Here is a 22254-nt window from a genome sequence, read left to right on the forward strand (position 1 = left end):
ACTCTCTACCCACTCAACCATTATTCCCCATGACCTCTTCCCCCAGCCCCTGGTTACTTCTATTTTAGTTTCTGTCTCTGAGGATATGACTCTCCTAGGTATCTCATATAAGTGGAATCATATGGCATTTATCCTTTTCTGACTGGCTCATTTCACTTAACATACTGTTTTTAAGGTTTATCCATTTTGTTGTATGTATCAGAATTTTTAAAATATTTTATTTATTTGTTTTTTGAGACGGGGTCTCTGTTGCCCAGACTGGAGTGCAGTGGTGCTGTCGTGGCTCACTGCCTTGACATCCTGGGCTCAAGTAATCCTCCCACCGCAACCTCCCGAGTAGCTGGGACTACAGGCGTGTACCACCCCGCTTGGCTAATTTTTCTTTTTAAAATTTCTTGTAGAGATGGAGTCTCTCTGTGTTGCCCAGGTTGATCCTGAACTCCTGAGCTCAAGCAATCCTCCCGCCTTGGCTTTCCAAAGTGCTGGGATTAGAGGCGTAAGCCACCATGCCTGACCTCATTTCATTTAAAGTCTGAATAATACTCCATTATATGTACATACTACCTTTTTCCCCTCATCTATTTATTTTGTCAGTTTCCACCTTTTCGCTATTGTGAATAATGAATTGGCACACAATGAATAAACATTGGTATACAAATATCTGCTTGAGTCCCTGCTTTCAATTGTTCTGGACGTATGTACCTAAAAGTAGAATTGCTGGGTTATATATATGATAATACTAAATTCAATTTTTTTCAGAAACCAGTATACTGTTTGGCACAGCAGCTGTGTCATTTTATATCATCACCAGCGGTGCATGAGGGTTCCAATTTCTTCACATCCTTGCCAGCACTAGTTCTTTTCTGTTTTTTTGATAATGGGCATTCTAATGTGCATAAAGTGGTATCTCATCCTGGTCCTGTTTTGCATTTCCCCAATGATTAGTGATGTTGAGGATTCTTTTTCTTGTGCTCATTGGTCACCTATATATCTTCCTTTAAGAAACATTGATTCAAGTCCTTTGTCCATTTCTTAAGTGAGTTTTTGTAGTTGTTAAGTGAGTTATTTGTATGTCCTGGATATTAATCCCTTATTAAATATTATGATTTGCAAATATTTCCTCCCATTCTATAGGTTGCCTTTTCACTGACTTGATAGTGCCCTTGGCACAAAGTTTTTAATTTTGATGGTCTAGTTTATTTACTTTTCTTTTGTTGCCATATCCAAGAAATTATTGCCAAATCCGGTATCATGAAGCTTTTCTACTACATTTTCTTCTAAGAGTTTTATAGTTTTAGCTCTTATATTTAGATTTTTGATCCCTCTTGAGATAGTTTTTATACATGGCTTAAGATGAGGGTCCAACTTAATTGTTTTGCATGTAGATATATCCAGATTTCCCAGCACTGTTTATTGAAAATACTGTTCTTTGCCGTTAGTCTTGGCATCCTTGTTGAAAATCAGTTAACTGTATATGCAAGAGTTTGTATCTGAGCTCTTTATTTACTTCCATTGATATGTATGTCTGCCTTTATGCCACGACCACACTGTTTTGATTACCATAGCTTTTTGGTAAGTATTGAAGTCACGAAATGTGAGTCCTCTAACACTGTCCTTTTTTTTTTTGGTTTGTTTTTGGAGATGGAGTCTCACTCTGTTCCCCAGGCTGGAGTGCAGTGGCACGATCTCAGCTCACTGAAGTCTCCACCTCCCTGGTTCAAGCAATTCTCCTGCCTTAGCCTCCCGAGTAGCTGGGACTACAGGCGCATGCCGCCATGCCAGGCTAATTTTTTGTATTTTAGTAGAGATGGGGTTTCACTATGTTGCCCAGACTGGTCTCAAACTCCTGAGCTCAGGCAGTCTGACTTTCTTACCTCCCAAAGTGCTGAGCCACTTTGGGATTACAGGCGTGAGCCTCTGCGCCCACCCACTGTTCTTTTTTAAGATTGTTTTGGCTATTTAGGGTCCTTTGAGATTCCACATTAATTTTAGGATGGACTTTTTTGTTTTTACAAAAGAAGTCACTGCAATTTTGAGAAGGAATGCATTGAGTCTGTAGATAGCTTCAGTTAGTATTGTCATCTTATATTAAGCCTTCCAGTCCATGAACATGGGATGGTTTTCCATTTCTCTGTCTTCTTTAATTTTTTCAGGGATGTAGTTTTCAGTGTACAAGGCTTTCACCTTGTTGGTTAAGCTCATTTCTAAATACTTGATTATTTTGATGCCATTGCAAATAGAATCGTTTTCTTAATTTTCTTTTTATAATTATTTGTTGTTAGTGTGTAGAAACATAGCTGATTTTGGTGTTGATTTTGTGTCCTGCAATGTTGAATTGTTAGCACTAACTACTTTTTGTGTAATCTCTAGTATTCTTTACATATACAGTCATGTGTCTTTAAGCAGAGATAAATTTCACTTCTTTCTTTCCAATTTGGATGCCTTATTTATTTTTCTTGCCTGACAGTCTGGCTAGAGCTTCCAGTACTGTGTTGAATAGAAGTGGTTAAAAACAGGCATATTTGTCTCTTTCCTGATCTTAGGGGAAAAGCTTTCAATCATTCATTCATCATTGAATATCATGTTAGTTACGGGTTTTTCATAAATGGCCTCATGTTGGTGAGTTTAAGTTTCCTTCTGTTTTTTTTTTTTTCTGATGATGAAAGGGTGTTGAATTTTGTCAGATATTTTTCTGCATCAGTTGAGATGATCTTTGCTTTTCCCCTTTATTCTGTTCATATGGTATACTACATTAATTGATTTTTATATGTTTGAACCATTTTGCATGCCTAGAATGAATGCCACTCGGTGATCTTTTATAATCCTTTTGCTGCAGTGCCAAATTTGTTTCACCCGCATTTTGTTGAGGATTCTTATATCAGTATTCATAATGGATATTGCTGTATAGTTTTCTAGTATCTTTCCCTGGCTTTGGTATCAGGATAATGCTGGTCACATAAAATGAGTTTCAAGTATTCCTTCTCCTTCAGTTTTTTGGAAGAGTTTGAGAAAGATTGGTGTTTGTTCTTTAAATGTTTGGTAGAATTTACCCGTGAAGCCCTCTCGTCCTGGACTTTGTTGGGAGGTTTTTGATTACTAGTTCAAATATGTTCAAATCTTCTGTTTCTTCACAAATTAATCTAGCTAGGTTGTTTCTAGGAATTTATACATTATATCTAGATAATCCAATTTGTTGGCATACGGTTGTTTAGAGTACTCTTAAAATCCTTGTTATTTATGTAAAATTAGTAGTAATGTCCAGTTTCACTACTAACTTTAGTAATTTGAGTTTACTCTGTATAGTAGTCATGTAGTTTAAGACTTGGCAATTTGTTGATTTTTTTTTTTCAAAGAATAAACTTTTGGTTTCATTGATTTTTTTTTTTTCTCTATTTGCACTCTATTATCTATTTTAATCTTTGTTCCCTTCCTCTTGCTAACTTTGGGTTTGGTTTGCTGTACATTTTCTATTCCCCAGTGTGTGACGTTTACTTGTTGGTTGGAGAGCTTCATTTTTGTTGTGCTTACAGCTATAAATTTACCTCTTAGCAATGCCTTTTGCTGCATCCCAAAAATTTTGGTAAATTTTGTTTTCATTTACATTTGTTTCACGGTATTTTCTAATTTCCCTTGTGATGTCTTCTTTGACCCATTGGTTGTATAGAAATATATTATTTAATTTCCGTGTATTTGTGAATTTTCCATTTTTCCTTCTGTTCTGAATTTCTCATTTGGCTGTGTTCTAACAAGAAAGGATAGTATGATTGCAGTCATTTTGAAATTTAATCACACTTATTTTGTGGCCTAACATACAGTGTGTCCTGGAAAATTTTCTATATGTACTTGAGAAAAGTGTTTATTCTCTTGTTGCGTAGAGTGCTCTTTATTAGTTTTAGTTGGTTTATAGTACTACTCAAGTCTTCTTTCTGTTTGCTTATTGCTCTGTCTTATTCTGTTCATTATTGGAAATGGGATCTTGGAAGTTTCCATCTGTTGTTGCAGAACAGTCTGTTTCTTCATTCAGTTCCATCAGTATTTGCTTCATATGTTGGGAGCTTTGATGTTTGGTGTGTGTATATATTAATAATTGTTCTATCTTCTAGTGAATTAACTTTCTTATCAATCTATAATGTCTTTGTCTTTTAAAACAGTTTTCGACTATTGATTTAGTCTCATATTACTATAGCCACTCCAGCTCTCTTTTGGTTACTATTTGCATTATCTTTTTCTGACCTTTTCCTTTTAACCTATTGGTGTCTTTAGATCTAAAGTGAGTCTGTTGTAGATAGTATATAGTTGTATCCTATTTTTAAAAAGACCCTTCCTGCGAATCAGTTTCTTTTGGAGTTTAAAGCATTTAAATTTAAAGTAATTTCTGGTAGGGAATTATTTAATCTTGTGATTTAAAAAATAGGTTTTCGGCATACCTTATGGCTTTTTTGTCCCTCATTTCCTACGTTATTGCCTTCCTTTGAGTCTAGTTGATTTCTTGGTAGTGACACATTTTGACTCTGATTTCCTTTTCTGTGTTTTCTTAGATACTTTCTGTGTTACCGTAGAGATTACATATAACAGTCTAAAGTTATAACAGTCTAGTTTGAATGATACCAATTTCACTTCAGCAACATACAAAAATTTTACTCCTATATAGCTGTGTCTTTTCCCAACATTTTATGTAATTGAGATCAGGAATTACATCTTTATGTGTGTATCCACTAACAGATTTGTAAGTATTTTTAATCCTTTAGAAAATAACAAGTAGAATTATCAGCCAAATTTATAATAATTCTGTAGTTTTTATATTTGTCCGCGTATTTACCTTAACCTGAGAACTTTACATTTTTGCATGGCTTTGGCAAAGTTACAGTGTAGTGACTTTCATGTCAATGTAAAGGACGCCTTTCAGCATTTTCTCTTGCAAATGCCAGTAGTAATGAATTCCCTTGGCTTTTGTTTATTTGGGAATGTCTTAATTTCTATCTCATTTTTGAGGGCACTTTTTTTTTTAAACCAGATACAGAATTCTTGCTTGATAGTTTTTTTTTCTTTTCAGCATTTTAAATATATTATAAATGTACCATCCTACTGCTTTGTGGCCTTTAAGGTTTCTGTGATAAAACAGCTGATAATCTTACTGAGTGTGACTTATATGTGACAAGTAGCTTTTTTCTTACTGCTTTCAAGATTCTTTGTCTTTGAGCTTTTGACATTTGATTGTATGGTGTCTTTGTAAGGATCTCTTCCAGCTTATCCTACTTGGAATTCATTGAGGTTCTTGGATGTATATATTCATGCCTTTCAGCCAGTTTGGGAAATTTTCAAGCTACTGTCTTACCAAATAATCTTTGTTTCTTTTTCTCTCTGTTTTTCTTCTGAATCTCCCATCATTCCTGTATTGGTCTGCCTAAATACGTATTTTAGGCTCTTTTCACTCTTCTATATTCTTTTTAGTTTTTTCTCCTCTTTAATTTTTTTCTCCTTCAACTCAATGTTTTCAAATCTTATCTTCAAATTTGCTGATTTGCCCACCTCCTCAAATCTGTTTTTAAACCACTCTAGTAAAGTTTTCAACTTGGTCATTTTGTTTTTTTTCAGCTCCATAATTCTGTTGGGTTCCTTCTTCTCTTCTCTTTGTTTATAGACTCATTTTGCTCATTTTCTTGATGGATGTTAGTTCTTTGTGCCTTTTGTTCTTTCAGCATGTTTAGGATAGTTGTCTTTGTCTTCCTCTGGGAAAGTTTCTGCTAATATATTTTGTTTCTTTGAATAGGCCAGGTTTTTCTTCTTCTTTATATAACTTTGCTCTTTTTTTGAAAATTGGATATTTGAGAAAGTGGCCACCTCTTCCAGTCTTTACAGAATGACTCTGTGCTATGGAAATCTTTAAAAGATTGGCTGGGCATGTTCTGAGCCTGAAAACTTAAGGTCATCATAGATCTTTTCTGAACGTACTGTCTTACCTGTACCTGTGTGTGGCTTTTTTCAATTCCCCCATTGGCTTCTATTCAATGTCTTTATTATTATTATTAGTTATGAGCCAGGGTCTTGTGCTGTCACTCAGGATAGGGTGCAGTGCCTTGATCACAGCTCACTGTAGCCTCGAACTTCCAGGCTCAAGAGATCCTTTTGCCTCAGCTGCTCAAGTAGCAGGGACTACAGGCATATGCCATCATGCCCAGCTAATTTTTTAATTTTTTAATTTTTTTTTTTTTTTTTATAGATGGGGTTTTGCTACCATTGCCCAGGCTAGTCTAGAAGTGAGCTTAAGTGATCCTCCTGTCTCAGCGTCCCAAAATTCTTGGATTACAGGCAGGAGCCACTGTATCTGGCCAATATTGCCTATTTTTGATTTTCATTTCCTTAATGACCACTGATGTATGTATTTTTATGTACTTGTCATTTGTATGTCTTCCTTGGAGAAAGGTCTATTCAAGTTCTTCACCTAATTTTCAATTGGTTGTTTGCCTTTTTCTTGAGTTGTAAGAAATCTTTATATATTCTAGATTGTAGATCACTATCAGATACGATTTGCAGATGTTTCTCCCATTCTGTAGATTTTCTTTTCACTTTTGTGATGTCATTATGCACAACAGTTTTTAATTTTGATGAATTGCAATGTATTATTTTCCTCTTGTTGCTTGTGCTCTTGGTGTTAACTTGAGTTTGTATTTTTTGATTAACTGCTGAATACTAATTAATACGTAGTTATAGAAAAACAGATTGTTTTCCTATTTAGATGTTTGGAAATTTTTTTTTGTAAGGACATTAACAAGCTACATGCCTTTGAGTAAGTCTAAGTGTGGTTGCCCTAATTTTATTTTATTTTTATTTTTTATAGAGATAGGGTCTTGCTTTGTTATGCAGACTGAACTTGAACTCCTGGGCTCATGCTATCCTGCCTAGGCCATCTAAGTAACTGGGACTATCACTCCATTATATGAAGAGAGATGCACAAACTGATGGATGAGATTCCATCACAATCTGACAATCTTTTTTTTTTTTAATTGTTTGAGATAGGGTCTTCCTCTGTTACAGTGGTAGGATTATAACTCACTGCAGCCTTGAACTCCTGGGCTCAATTAATCTTCCCTCCTCAGCCTCCCAAGTAGCTGGGACTACAGGCACATGCCACTATGCCTGGCTCATTTTTTATATTTTGTAGCGGTGGAATCTTGCTGTGTTGCCCAGGCTAGTCTTGAACTCCTGGGCTCAAGTAATCATCCTGCCTTGGTCTCCCACAGCACTGGGATTATAGGCATGAGCCACCATAGTTGGCTTGATAATCCCTGATTTTATGATTCTTTTAACTGCTAATGGTAATTCACATACTTCTTCACCCTGAGTTTAACCACATTTTCCTAGCAGTCTTGAAATTGCAGTGTATATAGCTTTTAAAAAATTTACTACCCTATTTTCGATGTATATGGTGATGTTTATTTTCTGAAACTGGGTCCAGTATCCTCAAACCAGTTCTATAGGGGAGTGTTTGTCTCCTCACACCTTCCACATCATTTAGCATGCCCTTAAAAACAGAAGCAAAATGTTGCTAAATTGCTAGATGAAAAGCATACTTGTTTTACTTTCCATTCTTTCATTACTAGGTAGGCTGAGGACTTTTAAAGTGTTTTTAGCCTCTTTTATTTTCTCTATTCAATGAGTTTTCTTTTTATTTTTGCCATTTTGTCTGTGTGACCTTGGTGTATATTTCATTTTGTATGAGGTTTTCAGCAATTTTAATAATTTATCATCTTCTTATCGTATCCTTTGCCCTACCTTTGTTGTTTTTGTTTTTGTTTCTATGTTTTCTTCTTTTAAGTAAGAAGCTTTAGATTACTATATGGTCAGTAATACACTTTTCTATTTCGGTCTCCTTTACATGGATGGTGAAAGTCCTCCCCATTCAGAGGTCAGATGCATGTGTGTGTGTTAATTAAATTCTCCTTTGTGCTTGTTTACCATTTAATTCTTTGATCATCTGATTGGTTTGTTTTCTTTTCTTTTTTGTTTTTTGAGACAGAGTCTAGCTCTGTTGCGCAGGCTAAAGTGTGGTGGTGTGATCTCAGTCCACTACAACCTCTACCTCCCGAGTTCAAGCGAGTCTCCTGCCTCAGCCTCACGAGTAGTTGAGATTACAGGCACGCACCACTATGCCTGGCTAATTTTTGTATTTTTGCTAGAGTCAGGGTTTCACTGTGTTGACCATGCTGGTCTTGAACTCCTGACCTTGTGATCTGCCCTCCTCGGCCTCTCAAAGTGTTGGGAATACAAGTGTGAGCCACCCTGCCCAGCAGGTTTGTTTTCCTTTTATTGAGTTTTGAGAGTTCTTTATATTTTATGGGTGCAAATCAGAGATTCCATTTGCCGTTATTTTCTCCCAGTCTGTGGCTTTTCTTTTCATTCTCTTAACAGTGTTTTCTGGAGAGCAGAAGTTCTTAATTTTGACTCTCTATGCATGATCTGTATTGCGCTTCTGGTGGTGTGTCTCAAGAATTCTTTGCCTAACTTAAAGTCACAAAGATTTTAGTTTTATAGTTTTTTATTCAAGTTTGTGATCCATTTTGAGTTCGTGTGATTGGTTCATGGTATGTACTTTTCTTGTGGGCCAACCAATTTAATTGTGAAAGATTTAAAGAAATGATTTTGCAAAAGAAACTAACACAGAACTCTCACCCTTCATAGAAGATCTCCTTTCACAGATGCAAGATAGTACACCCTGCACATTCTGCTGTCATTGCTATCAAAATCACTTTCAAAACACTTAATAAGAAAAATGCAGTAGTGTGCATCAATATCTTTTGTCTGCTTTTTAAATCTTAAAATGGAGGTTGTTTCTAGGTGAAATACACACTGAATATTCTTGGAGTATATCATAATCAGCCCTTGTATCAATTGGCCTTAAAAGTGAATCTTACTTTCTTTTGCTTCAAAAGCTAATACTGATAAATGTGTTCCTTCTGGTTAGGAGGTAGTATTTTTTTTAATCCAGGAAGGATGAACTTAGATATCATTGAGATATGGAAAAGCTTTAATTAAAAAAAATATATAATTTCACAATATAAAGTTTTAAATTAACAATACTTCACATTAAACTATTTTCAAAGGTAAATACTTGACTGAAAGCCACCTGACAGTTTGACGATCTTTTTAAAGCTTATTAGTTTTTTAAGTTGAATTTTAATGGAGACTCAGGCTGACAAAGTTCAAAATGATATGGAGACCTCCAAAGCACTGCTTTTGTATGCCTGAAAGGCACCTACTCAACAAGAAGCCAGCAGCAACTCAGCAGGGTTTATTTTTATTAGGATAGCTTAGCTGGGATAGAACAAAGCTGGATTTCAGCCAAACGTGGTTCAGCAAACAGCTCTGTCCTTCAGACTGTCAGTTAACTTCTGGGCTTACAGGCCCAGATACCTGGTTTGTCAGACACTAAAGCTGAAGCCTTGGCACCTGCGTAATGTATGTGAACCTTCCTTAGGTGTGAGAGTGTTGGGTTCTCAAGCCACATACTCCTAAGGTGATGGTAGCATTAAAACCAGGCTAAGGTCTGGACTTACTCTGTCATTTTGGAAAATTTCATTCACTTAAGGAAGGAAAAATTCCCCTCCACCCTGGTTTTTAATTTTTTTTTTTTTTCTTTCAGAGACAGGGTCTTGCTGAGACTCTGACTGCAGTGTAGAGGTGAGGTCATCTCACTGCATGCAGCCTCTTAACTCTTGGGCTTACCTGATCCTTCCATTTTAGCCTCTCAAGTAGCTGGGACTACAAGTCCACACCACCACACCCGGTTCATTTTTCTGTCTTTTTTGGTAGAGATGGTGTCTCACCATGTTGCCTAAGCTAGTCTCAAACTCCTGGGCCCAGGGGATCTTCCTGCCTTGGCCTCCCAGAGTGCTGGGATACTAAATTGTCTTTCTTTTTCTTTTTTCTTTTCTTTTCTTTTTTTTTTGAGACGGAGTTTCACTCTTATTGCCCGGGCTGGAGTGCAATGGTGTGATCTCAGCTCACTGCAACCTCCACCTCCCGGGTTCAAGTGACTCTCCTGCCTTAGCCTTCCGAGGAGCTGGGATTACAGGCATGCAGCACCACACCCAGCTAATTTTGTATTGTTAGTAGAGACAGGTTTCTCCATGATGGTCAGGCTAGTCTTGAACTCCTGACCTCAGGTGAGCCGCCTGCCTCGGTTTCCCAAAGGGTTTGGATTACAGGTGTGAGCCATGGTGCCTGGCCTAATTGTCTTTCTTAATTTGTCTTTTTTTGTTGTTGAATTTTTAAAAATTGTGCTGATTCATATTACATAAAATCTACCATCTTAGACACTTTTAAAAGTATGGTTTAGTAATGTTAAGCATATTTAAATTCCAGAACTCTTTTTATCTCACAAACCTGAAACTCTGTATCCATCAAAGAGTAACTCCATATTTTTCCCTCCCCTCAGCATCTGGCAACCACCATTCTGCTTTTCTGTCTCCAAGAATTCAACCATTCTGGGTACCTGTTACAAGTAGAATCATACAGTTCTTGGTTTTTGGAGACTGGCTTATTATCATTTAGCATAATGTCTTCAGGGTTCACCCACGTTGTGCCATGTGTCATAATTTCCTTCCTTTTTAATGCTGAATGATATTCATTGATAAGTATGTATCACATTTTGTTTATCCATTTATCCATTGATGGATACTTGGATTGCTTCCACCTTTTGGCTCTTGTGAATAATGCTGCCATGAACAAGGGAAAGTATATGTTAAGTTTTTCTTAATATTCTTAACACGTTGGTGCCCTCTACTATTACTGCTAGGCACTAGTAGATATATTAACGCTGTTGGTAATATTTGGAATTCCGGCATTTACACTTTTCCTTTGTGTTCCACAGAGTCCCATGAGTTCCACTGTGTGTGTTTCCTGAACAAGTTTCAGATCCAGTCTGTAGATGGGATGTTTCTTAGCAAGACTCAGATTCCTAGGTTCTCTGGGAATGTTGGAGGTCAGGCACACTAGACCCCTGTTCCTGCAGGGCAGTGATTAGCTGGAGTGGAGGAGTGGCCTCCCTTCCTGGATATATGTGTTCTGCCCACCAGTCAGCACCATCTCATATTGTCCTACAGCTGACCTACTGCCCTGTTGCCCACCTGCTTGGCCCCAAAGCCTGTTGAGTTTGCAAAATATAAAAGCTCTCAGGTAATTTGTATGGCTTATTAGGGAAACTTGCAATCCTTTCCAAAAGAGGAGCTGGGAATATGACTGCTTTGTAGATGGATGTCCTAGGTATTCTGGGTGAAAATTCTTAATTCCTCTCATGTAGGAATGCCACAAAGAGTACCTTTTTGACTTAGTACTTTCCTAGTAAAATATGCCTTTCTTAGGAAAATGACTACAAAGTCAGATGCATGTAAATGCTTTCAGCAAGGGTTGACTGATCACCTGCTATAGGCTGGGCCCTATGTTAGGTACCTGGGGATTCCCTTCCTAGTATCTGTGTTCCCAGGGAATTGAATCCTGGTCCCTTACATGACTTTTGATGACATTCACACTGTTAATTCCAAGAAAGGCAGAATAGAGAGACACTGTACATGAAAGGAGTAGCATAAAGTTGTTGATTTTTAAAAAGTATTATAAATAATTAGTCTTTTCACTTTCAGATGTGAATAATTTGTTTTTTGGTTTGCTAGATTGCAGTTATCCTAATTTTGTGGAAGTTCTAATTTACATTAGAAGAACTAATGTAAATACCATCCGGTGATTGAGAAATTTTGTGTTTGTGTTGTTTTCAGTTACTTGCTTTAGTTATCTTTTTGGTGAGTCTTATGATGGGCATTATTGGAATAGAATGGAACATAAACTTAAAAAAAAAAAGATCTGTTGCATTTTGTCTAGACTGTGCAGCTACCCAGTGGATCACTGCGGGATGGAACAGGGAAATGACAGATCCTTGGGCCTCAAGTATTGCTATTCTGTGGAACTGGTCATTCGCTAGAACAGTGTCCTGTGTATCCTTTCTATCAGGTCCTTCTCACACAAATATTGCTGCCTTTGTCGCATCTGTTAAGTCAGTTTGTTACATTGATGACACTTGTACAGAATTGTGATTGTGTGTGTGTGTGTGTGTTTGTGTGTGTGTGTTTGCCAAATCTGGAAGCTTGTGACTATCTGAAGCTCTTTTAATACCTTTTGAAGTTCAGCAAGGATCAGAACCCAGCATGCCCCAAGAATGCACAGTGTTTTTTGAAAGTGTGCTCTTTCCTTTTGTTCCTAATCAGTAATTACAGGCCCCTAATCGTACCTCTGGAGCAGATGCGGAAGTCAAAAGATGCAAGAGGAATTAGCGAGGCGGACACAGGCTCGCAGCAGCGGTGGGCTGAACACAGTAGCACAGGGACTAATGCAGTTGCCGCTGGAAGCACTTTATTCCTATCACTGACCCTCTCCATTCCTTATATGTCATGGATGGGGTGCTCCTCCTCCTTTAAACCATTTATATTTAAAGAAGCTTCTGGGCCAGCAGGGCTTTTTGATTTTTGTGGAATGGTGAGAAGTCAAAAAGAGAAAGACTGAAACTGACACAATATCCCTCTCAGTGCCTCTGCAGGGTCTGAACTCAGTAGCTGTCGTGTAACTACAACGTAGGCTCACTTTCATTAAATATTGTCTGTTTCTCTAGTCTGGGTGTTTTCCTTGCATATTAGTTCTGAGTTCTGAGTGCTAAACAACAAAAGGTGTCTTTGACAAGATAAGGTGGCAAATGTTGTTAAACATACCTCCTCGAGAAAAGTTTCAATATTTTTCCCAAGAACGATGTCAGAGTTAGGCTTTGCTAGTGCTGCCCTGCATGTGACTGGCAGAAAAAATGTCAGTGGAACTCTACTTCTGTTATAAGTATTATTCCTGTTTATAACTTGAGATTATTTTACTAGATGGTGGGAAAGTGTATTAACCCGTTAGCATCACTGAACTTGGAGTATTCCATCTCTGTATTTATGTTACAATTCCTTTGATTGAACCATTATTTTATAATTATTTTTAATCAAGAAATGAACCTGACAAAATGCAAAATTAAGTCAACACACCTACACAGAGAATTCCAAGGAGTGAAGTAGCTTTAGAATACACAACTCTGTGTATGCCAGCACAGTGGTCAAAGTGTGAGATGGAGGACCCTGAGACCCTTTCACGGGTCCATAAGGGCGAATGTATTGTCATCATAATACTGAGACATTATTTGCCCTTTTTGCTGTGTTGATGTTTGCACTGATTACGCAAAAGCCAAAGTGGAGGAAACTTCTGACCTTTAGCAGGAATCCAGTTGGTAGCAGCAAACTATAGTAGTAGTCATTGCATTATTCACCTCCATGCACTCAATTTACAATGTCAGTTTCACATAAGAACGTTTGGATGAAACAGTAAAAATCATTAAATCTCGACTGTTAAGGACATCTTGTTAATACACCGTATGATGAAAAAGTACATGTAAAGCATTTTTGCATAACCAAGTGCAATGATCATCTGGTCAGCTGAAGGAAAAGATCTCATGTGCAGTGGGACTATGTCGAAGGCCAGAAAGAACTGCAAAGAAATCTTGACCTGCGCTGTTTGTTGTCGGTGGTGTCAGTTTGGCACTATTTTGTGTTTATTGTAGATAGAGCACCACATGGATAAGTATATTAAAAATGTTGGGAATCGAGGGTTTTCCTTGTGGTGGAACAGCAATGCTAATGTGGGATGAGGAAGCAGAGGAAGAAGCATCCATGTTGGATTTGAATTCACAGTGTCACCATCAACTTGTGATTTATGTATTTACAATATCCTTGCTCTGTCCAAAGAGCCTACAAGCAATGATATTTTATTAACAAAGAGGTACGCCGTGTTCTCCGAACTTGGTTTTTAAATGCCATTTCCAAGAAAGGTTCCAGGGCTCCTTAGAGAAATGGCTGATTTGAAGTCTGGGATAGGAAATGCACACGGTTAGCTGGCCATGCTTGTTGTGTAGAAAGCAGGTGTTGAAAGACCCCTAGTACCATGTCAGGAGGACAGAGGATGACTTAAAGGAGCTCCCAATGACCAAATTTGGGACAGTCAGAAAGAAGTATGACAGTATGGATTTTAACACATTGAATAATAATGTTAAAAAAATCCATGGATATACATGGTAGAAGGAAAGGGGGAGAGTGAAAGAAACACTATGTTATACAAGAATGCTAGCTACTTTATAAAGGAGAGGGAATTTGAAACTTTGTTTTGCAGCCCCTTAACAAAGTAATTGATTCAGGGGTACACTGGCTCACGCCTGTAATCCCAGCACATTGGGAGGCTGAAGTGAGAGGATCACTTGAGGCAAGGAATTTGAGACCAGCCTGGGTAACACAGACCCTGTCTTTATTAAAATAAAAAATTTTTTAAAAAGTTGTCAATGGGTGTTCAAACTGTTGAGTGAGATGTTATTACGGAGAAGGATATTCACAGAATTTCAAGTATCACTCTGCATATTCCTTATTAGTAACGAAGGAGAAAGCATGTCCTTTTTTTTTTTTTTTTTTTAAGCGAAGGATAATTCAGGCTGATTCCACCTTAACTTGTTGACCAAACAGCAGCACCGCTAAAAAAAGAGCCAGACCTTACATGCTTTCCAAAGGAAGAACTTCTACAAACACTTAAGTAGTCTTGGCAAAAGCAAGCAAACTAGAAGTGAGCCTCCAGATTCAACTCCCAAATTATAGAAAACCCAAATGAGCCTGTTAAACACCACCTTGGGCTGGAAAAAAAAAACAACTTCAGACTTGGGCAGACTCCACAGTCAAATTACCCAGTTTCTTCGAATATAAACTGCAAGAGAAAAAAAGATAAAGGAGTGATGAGAAGAGATTTATGAGCCATGTTGATCAGTGTGTGACTCTTATTTGGATCATGACGCAGATAAACTAAGCTTTTAAAAAATGAGGCAGAAGGATTATGAACACAGACTGCGCATTTGATGATGCTGCTGCTGCAGAGTGACATGGTACTATGTCTATGGTCGCTTCACAAGAATTTGGAAGAAGAGGGGTTGGGTTGGGATACAGGGGAAGCAGAGTTAGCCATGGGCAGATAATTACTGGGAGGATCAATGTGTGCTCATTAAAATATCCCGTCTACTTTTGAAATATCTTTGAAAGTTTTTACAATGAAAAATGTCTTAAAGTTACTAATTAATAGTGGAATAACTTGACATTTTGTGCCCGCTTATGCAGTGCATTGAGAAGTACATGTCACCTATGTAGAATTGGTGCCAAAAATATGTTACCTGAATCTAATCATGAGGAAACACTCAGATAAGCTCAGAATACATGACATTCTACAAGGCAGTTGTCGTGGTCTAAGAAAAAGTCAGTGTTGTGAAAAACAGCAAAAAACAATGTCATAAAAAACAATCAAATGCAATACAAAACCTCGCTTGTGTGGCTCTTACTGTCTCCAAAAAGTTATGAAAGACATTTTGGGAACAGTTGCAGATATTAAAATGTAGAATTACAGTAACTCATACTGTTAAATTAATGTTAATTATGTTTACTGTACCAAACATAATTAACATTGGTTCTGTGGGTGCTATGGGAGAATGTCCTCATCCTTGGGAGATACATGCTGAATTATATTAGGGCCAATCAATACAATGTCTACAAATTACTTTAATCGGTGTGTGGATATATATGGATGAGGTTGGCTCCTATTAAATGCTGTTTTCCTAGGTTAAAAACAGCCAAATATCATCACATGCCCACGGTTCAACTTAATATTCGATGAAACAGAGAAAGAAGGCAAATGCAGCGACAAATAGTGGCTCTAGATAATGAATTGACAGGTGTTTGTACTATTTTTTTCACTTTTCTGTGTGTTTGAACTTTTTTAAAACAAAGATTTGGGAGAAAATAGTCAACTTAAAAAATGAACTCCAGCAGATACATATTCGTGGATTAAGTGTGCTGACAACGTCCCCTCTGGGGTCAGTCGTCCCCTAATAGCAATTAAATTCTCTTAGAATTCATTTCCAACTACTCAAGTTGACTTACAATATTGAAGAGAAGGAAAGCTACTTATTTCATTGTATGAACTTTCTACTTTCTGAGTCAGCCTGTGACAAAGAAGAGAAAAATAAATAATGTAGGTGAACGTTAAGAAAAGAGCTTAATCATATTTTATGGCAACCTTTTTATGTAGATGACATTTAAAGATGCATCCACTGTGGGAGAAAAAAAGAGATCATTGGTTCTCAGAAAAAAAATTTATTTTTGTCAAGAGATCAAAAATGTCCTCTCTCTGGCCTGGTTTTAACATTCTCTGTAAAATAGGGTGTATGTCTGGAATTTTAAGTTTTATCACCCCCTCCACACACCCCTTATTTTGCCATGAGGTCTTAGCTGAAGCGTGTTTTACTCAGGGTTACTGGAGACTTCTGGGCAACCATGGCAGTTAGATGAAGTGGTGAAATCTCTACTGCCCTCCAGAAAATGTCCCTAAGTGATTACCAAGAACCCCTGGTTTAATCCCACCTCTTTTGAATCCAAAACAGATCCCTAAAGAAGTGGCTGATATCTTTAACGCCCCCAGTGATGATGAAGAGTTCGTGGGCTTCCGAGATGATGTTCCCATGGAAACCCTCTCGTCAGAGGAGAGCTGCGATAGTTTTGACTCACTGGAGTCAGGGAAACAGGTACGGATGCTTCCTTCCAAGCAGATGTGTTCATCTGGAAGCCTGAATCTTGGTTTGGATGTTCCTTTATTTGAACATAGTGTGAGACTGGTGATACAGTTCATCGTCTAGCATTTTATTTTAGAAATGTTATGCCTTCCTGTTTTAAAAAAACTGGTGAGAGAACCTAGTTCACTTTGCTGTGTTAATCCTTTTCTGTACCATAATTCAGGGATTTTTTTTTTTAAATACAGGGACCTCACATGATCAAGTGCATTTTCTTGCTGCCTTGGGGCTGTAACCTGCAGCGACGCTGTGTTCAGAGTCTTCCCACAGAGGCGAGGCTGCGGCAAGCCATGAGGGACCGTGTGGTTACTGGGAGACAATTGCACCTCTGTGGTCCTGTGGTGCAATTCTGTTGGCACACCACTCTTGGAATTGCTGGGGAGAGCCTTATTCTTGCGTTAATGACTTTGATCTCTAGCACGCACAGGTTACAATTCTCTGAGAAGTAGATTCCTGGAGGTTCACATTGTGTCCTAGTAGTAGAATGGCCAATCAGAATCTCTATCCTTCAGTGGCATTTTCTTCTGAGTTGATTATGGCACTCAGAAGTCCTCATTCTCCCTTGACCATGGCTTCTCCAAAAAGGCAGCAAATTAAGCCCACCTTGCTTCTACCCGGCAAGTACAGGAAGGGAAGCAGTGAATTATATGTAAGTGAAGTACCCGCTTAATTATGCGGGACACTGTAAGTTCTGGCCTGGGTGGGAGCTGTGCTTTCCGAGATCACCAGGGGCTCCCTGGTCTCTGCTGTCCGGGTCTCATTTAACATCTCCACAGCAGTTGATCCAACTAGCCACGTCCTTCTAACCCTCTGGGTTACTTCCTCTCTGTTATACACCTTTTCTTCTTTTTTCTTTCTTTCTGAGACAGAGTCTTGCTCTGTCGCCTAGGCTGGAGTGCAGTGGCATGATCTTAGCTTACTGCAACTTCTGCCTCCCAGGTTCAAGCAATTCTTCCTGCCCCAGCCTCCTCAGTAGCTGGGATTACAGGCGTGTGCCACCACACCTGGCTAGTTTTTTTATTTTTTTTAGTAGAGACGGGGTTTCACCATGTTGGCCAGGCTTATCTTGAACTCCTGACCTCAGGTGATCTGCCTGCCTCGGCCTCCCAAAGTGCTGGGATTACAGGCGTGAGCCACTGCACCTAGCCTGCTCTTTGGTAATGTCGCTTGTTTTTCCTGTCCCTAAATGCGGATGTTCTCTAAGGTTTGTCTTCAGTCTTCTTACTTGGCCATCTTGTCTGTTGTCTTGCTTTGAGCTGGTACTGTGTTTTGTGGAGCTTGTCTTCTCTCTCCAGCCCCCGGTGGTTTCTGACTACCAGTTGGACTGGTTGCTAAGGGAGACCTGAAACTCACTTTTCCTTCCCTTGGTTGTCTTTCTGACTTCCCTCTTTCCTCATCTTGATCTCCATCTTTTGTTGTTCTTGACCCTCCTTCCGCTCTTCCATTTCCCCAGCATTCGTCCAGGAGTTGATGAAACTTCTGCTGTGTTCCTCGTGTTCGTCCTTCCCTTCCCTCTGCAGCTGTGGACGCCCTTGTAGCTCTTACCTGAATGCTCATCCCTTCCTACTAGGATCTGTTATAGGACTGAGCTCCGGTCGGCTCCTCCTTTACACAGAGATTGCCCAGCCCTCCATCTGATCACAGTCAGGCAGTGGGGAGAGTAGAGCCTGCCGGATCCACCTTGAGCATTTGAGCAGGGCAGAACATGTCTAAAGTGCTAAACACAGAGCCTGGCAGGCACCGGGCATTAAGAAACAGAACAGCTGCTTCTGCTGCTATGATGACTGCTTTTGGAGTCAGGTCTGTCCTCCCCAGGGAGGAAAGTATGTCAACTGCTTTTCATACAGATACTACATTTAATCCACAGACCTCCCAGGAAGCTGCCGGTGTTGTTACTATCCCAATTTTGCAAGTGCTGAAACTGAAGTTCAGGAAGGTGAAATGATTTGCCCAAGGCCCCACATCTGGGAAGTAGCAAGCTGGGATGTTCCAAATCCAGGGCCACCACTTCCCAGCCTCTTACCCTGCAGGGCCTCTTTCCTACCTGCTATGCTACAGGGCTCAGGAACTGTACTGACATTCTCATTATCCACTGTTCAGGCCTTTCTGCCCACTGGCCCATGCTGTTCTTCCTGCCTGTCTGCTCTCACCATTTTTCTAGCCTCTACCCTGGATCACATCCGTTTATGCTACTTCTTCCATGAAGTCTTACTGGGTTTTCTTTCCCTCCGTGTGCTGTATTGCTTGAGTATCCCTTGGAGCACTGACCCTCACTAGGGTTATTCGTGGACCAGTCTACCTCCCTCTTAGACTATAAACTCTTTGAAGAAGGGGGGGCTCATACTTGAATGGTGCTTTCTAGCTTCCTGGCTCTGACTTTTTGTCCTCATGTATCGTCCCTTTCCTCGCATTTCAGGCTCCACCTGACTGTATACAGTGAGCACAGGGAGGGTTTTGTTGGCAGGGTGCAGTTGAAATGGGGTGCTTGTCTGCTTGTCTGGTTCAACCGGCCATTGCTCTCCAGTCTGTTTCTTCTTGTCACATGGGCTTCAAAATGAAAAGCTTATCCACTAGGTTAGCTTTGCCTCTGATGTGTTATTTGCTTATGGTCCTGATCATGGTAGATGACCAAGGCCCATAACATAGTGCCCAGAATTGATTTTGAAGGAGAATCAACCAGTGCCAGAGAGCAACTAGCAGTGCAAGGGTTTGTAACTAAGAATGCAACGGAACAGTGTAGAGTGGAGATTGATGTCCTACAGAGCCATGTGAAAAACAGTGTTTACACACTTTGGAGTAAAGAAACTAAGGCATAGGCCTCAGTTCACAACAACGGTAAGTTATTTTTCTCTATCGGGACTGACCATCTCCCAGGCTGCCTATTGCCCTGTGAGGCCAGCACACAGGACTGCAAGAACCAGAAAAAAATGGAAGACGGGAACTCACTGCTTCATGGCTTGCTCTGTTCTCTTCAGGGCCTAGGCAGGGGCTTTAAGTAGTTGATGAAATTTACACACAGAAATACGGCTCCAAATAAGCCTGCATGGGCTGCCCAAGGCTCTGTGAGCCAGATGTTTCTTGCACTGAGAGGCCTCAGGTGCGTGGTGGGTTTCCTTAGCAGCAGCTGTATACCATTCTTCCTTAATAATCAAGCCCTGGCCTGCTACTTCTCTACCCTGACCCCACACGCACAAGATCCATTTAACCAACAGAAGCTGCGTGAACTTGCACACAGCATGCGTATGCTAACTCTGGTCTCCCTTAAATACGATTTGAATTTCACTTTAAAGAAACTTCGCTTTTGTGTGTGCAATTTTTTTTTTCAAGCAGCTGCACTACAGCTATCAACAAAGGAACAAAGTAATTTAGCTCCAATTACCCGTAATAATTCATAGGAGACATTTTTAAGCATACAGAATGCTAGATGGAGACATTTCTTTCTGTTTGCCCCTGTAAGTTTTTCTACTTGTCCATTATATCTGTTTTTCTGCAGAGATATATGAGCTTGAAGAAGTATATAATTACAGTCGAGGAAAGGCAGGGGGAAGATACAGATTCTCAGCCAAGTGTGGTGTTAAGAGGGGTCATTGCTATATCAGGGATGGCGGGGAAGAGATGGCAAAGGAAACTGGGGACAGACTCGAGCCCCGATGAGGCGTGGCAGCCTGGCAGGAGGCTGGTCTCGCAGGTCTCCCGTTGGCCTGCAGTTTGTTCTTTTTTTTCAAGCATACTATTAAGAGAGCTGGGTTTCCTTCTTTGCACTATTTCAAAAGAAAGAAAAAGTCATTATTAGAAAATGCCTTTTCTTAAAGAGTCACATTGCATCTTTCCTTCTGCTCACTTGACACCTTGCCATGGTTGCTCACCTCTCACCTCATGCAGAAGAGAAATTTCTGGGGGTGACCTTGGGTGAGCTTTCGATCAGGCGTGTCTGGTCATGCAGCAAGTCTAGGCTCTCTGGTGGTGGGCAGTGAGGGCTGGGAGAGGACCCAGCCTTTTCCTACAGGGAAACTCGCTGTTGGTGAACGGGAGTCATGCTCACCCACTTGGAGGAGACTCTGGCTTTGAAAGGCTGTTGAAAAGGGAAGCCAGCACGTGGGAGGGAGCCAGGTTTTCTCCTCATGTCTTCTTTCCATGTGTTTTGGTTCTGTGTGAAAGCAGACGTTTCTGGTTGCCAGCTTTGGCAGGAGAAGCTGAATTCCGTGAGCACTTACCAGTCATATTAGAAGCTGATTGAGACTACACCCATGCTGATTTTTAAAAACTGTCTGATTTCTAGGTCTGAATTTTGTAAGCTTTAGAAAATGTGTATATATATAAAATATATATGTATGTATATGGGTTTTTTGAGACAGGGTCTCTTTCACCCAGCCTGGAGTGCAACGGTGTGATCTCAGCTCACTGTAGCCTCAACCTCCCAGGTGTGGGTAATCCTCCCACCTTAGCCTCCTGAGTAGCTGGGACTACAGGTAAACGCCACCAGACCCAGCTAATTTTTGTATTTTTTGCAGAGACGAGTTCTCACTATGTTGCTCAGGCTGGTCTTGAACTCCTGAGCTCAAGTGATCTGTCTGCCTCGGTCTCCCAAAGTGCTGAGATTACAGGCATGAGCCACTACACCTGGCCAGTGTTTTCTTTTTTTTTTTTTTTTAATTGTGGTAAAGTATGCATAACATGAAATATACCATTTCAGCTGTTTTTGAGTGTACTGTTCAGTGGCATTAATTACATTGACATTGTTGACCATCCATCTCAGAACATTTTCGTCATCTGCATCAGAAACTCTGCACCTGTTCAGTAGCTCCCCATTCTCCCCTTCCCTGGTAACCTCTATTCTACTTGCCGCCTCTGATGTATGTGTGTATTTCATTTAGCAGGATATGCGCTTTCATTCCAAATACTTCACCGAAGAGCTAAGAAGAATTTTTATAGAGGACACTGACTCAGAGACTGAGGATTTTGCAGGATTTACACAGAGTGATCTGAATGGAAAGACTAACCCAGAAGTAATGGTAATAATTAAAACCGAAGGGATGTGGGTGGTGATGTTTGTCATCCTGTCTCTGCATTAGAGTTTTACTTGTAAGAAGTCACTTCACAAGTGAAAAGATTTTACTTTTTCTTACATATTTATCTTTCAAGCTAATGAACATAACCTAAAAAAAAACAACGCTCCCAGAAGGCTAATCCGTGGTCCACCAGTCCATTATTCTCTTAGAGAAAATCCGTTCATCTTCCCCTTGTTCCTGTGGGGTTTGGGGATGTGTCCCAGGCATCCTTTATTGTCCTTCTCAAACTGAGCCATGCACGGTGGCTCATGGCTGTAATTTCAGCACTTTAGGGGGCCGAGGTTGGTGGATCACCTGAGGTCAGGAGTTCAAGACGAGGTTGACCAATATGGTGAAACCGTGTCTGTACTCAAAATAGAAAAATTAGCTGGACATGGTGGTGAGTACCTGTAATCCCAGCTACTTGGGAGGCTGAGGCAGGAGAATCGCTTGAACCTGGGAGGTGGAGGTTGCAGTGAGCTGGGA

At 39.8% G+C, this 22254-nt stretch overlaps 1 protein-coding gene across 3 annotated transcripts in view; it reads left to right on the plus strand.

Annotated features, from left to right (window-relative positions):
* The window catches only part of CDCA7L (cell division cycle associated 7 like), a 206420-nt gene that overhangs the window by 173560 nt on the left and 10606 nt on the right, over positions 1-22254 (plus strand). For 2 of the 3 annotated variants that reach the window (XM_012447805.2, XM_012447803.2), the window contains 2 exons: positions 16535-16675; positions 21595-21732. In XM_012447805.2, coding sequence (XP_012303228.1) covers positions 16535-16675; positions 21595-21732 — 279 coding nt within the window. The remainder of the gene's footprint in view (positions 1-16534; positions 16676-21594; positions 21733-22254) is intronic. The other variant, XM_012447804.2, reaches the window with a different exon arrangement.

This window comes from Aotus nancymaae, unplaced genomic scaffold (assembly GCF_030222135.1).
Source record: "Aotus nancymaae isolate 86718 unplaced genomic scaffold, 86718_ANA_hifiasm-v0.15.2.pri h1tg000025l, whole genome shotgun sequence".
In the NCBI taxonomy this organism is placed as follows: Eukaryota; Metazoa; Chordata; class Mammalia; order Primates; family Aotidae; genus Aotus; species Aotus nancymaae.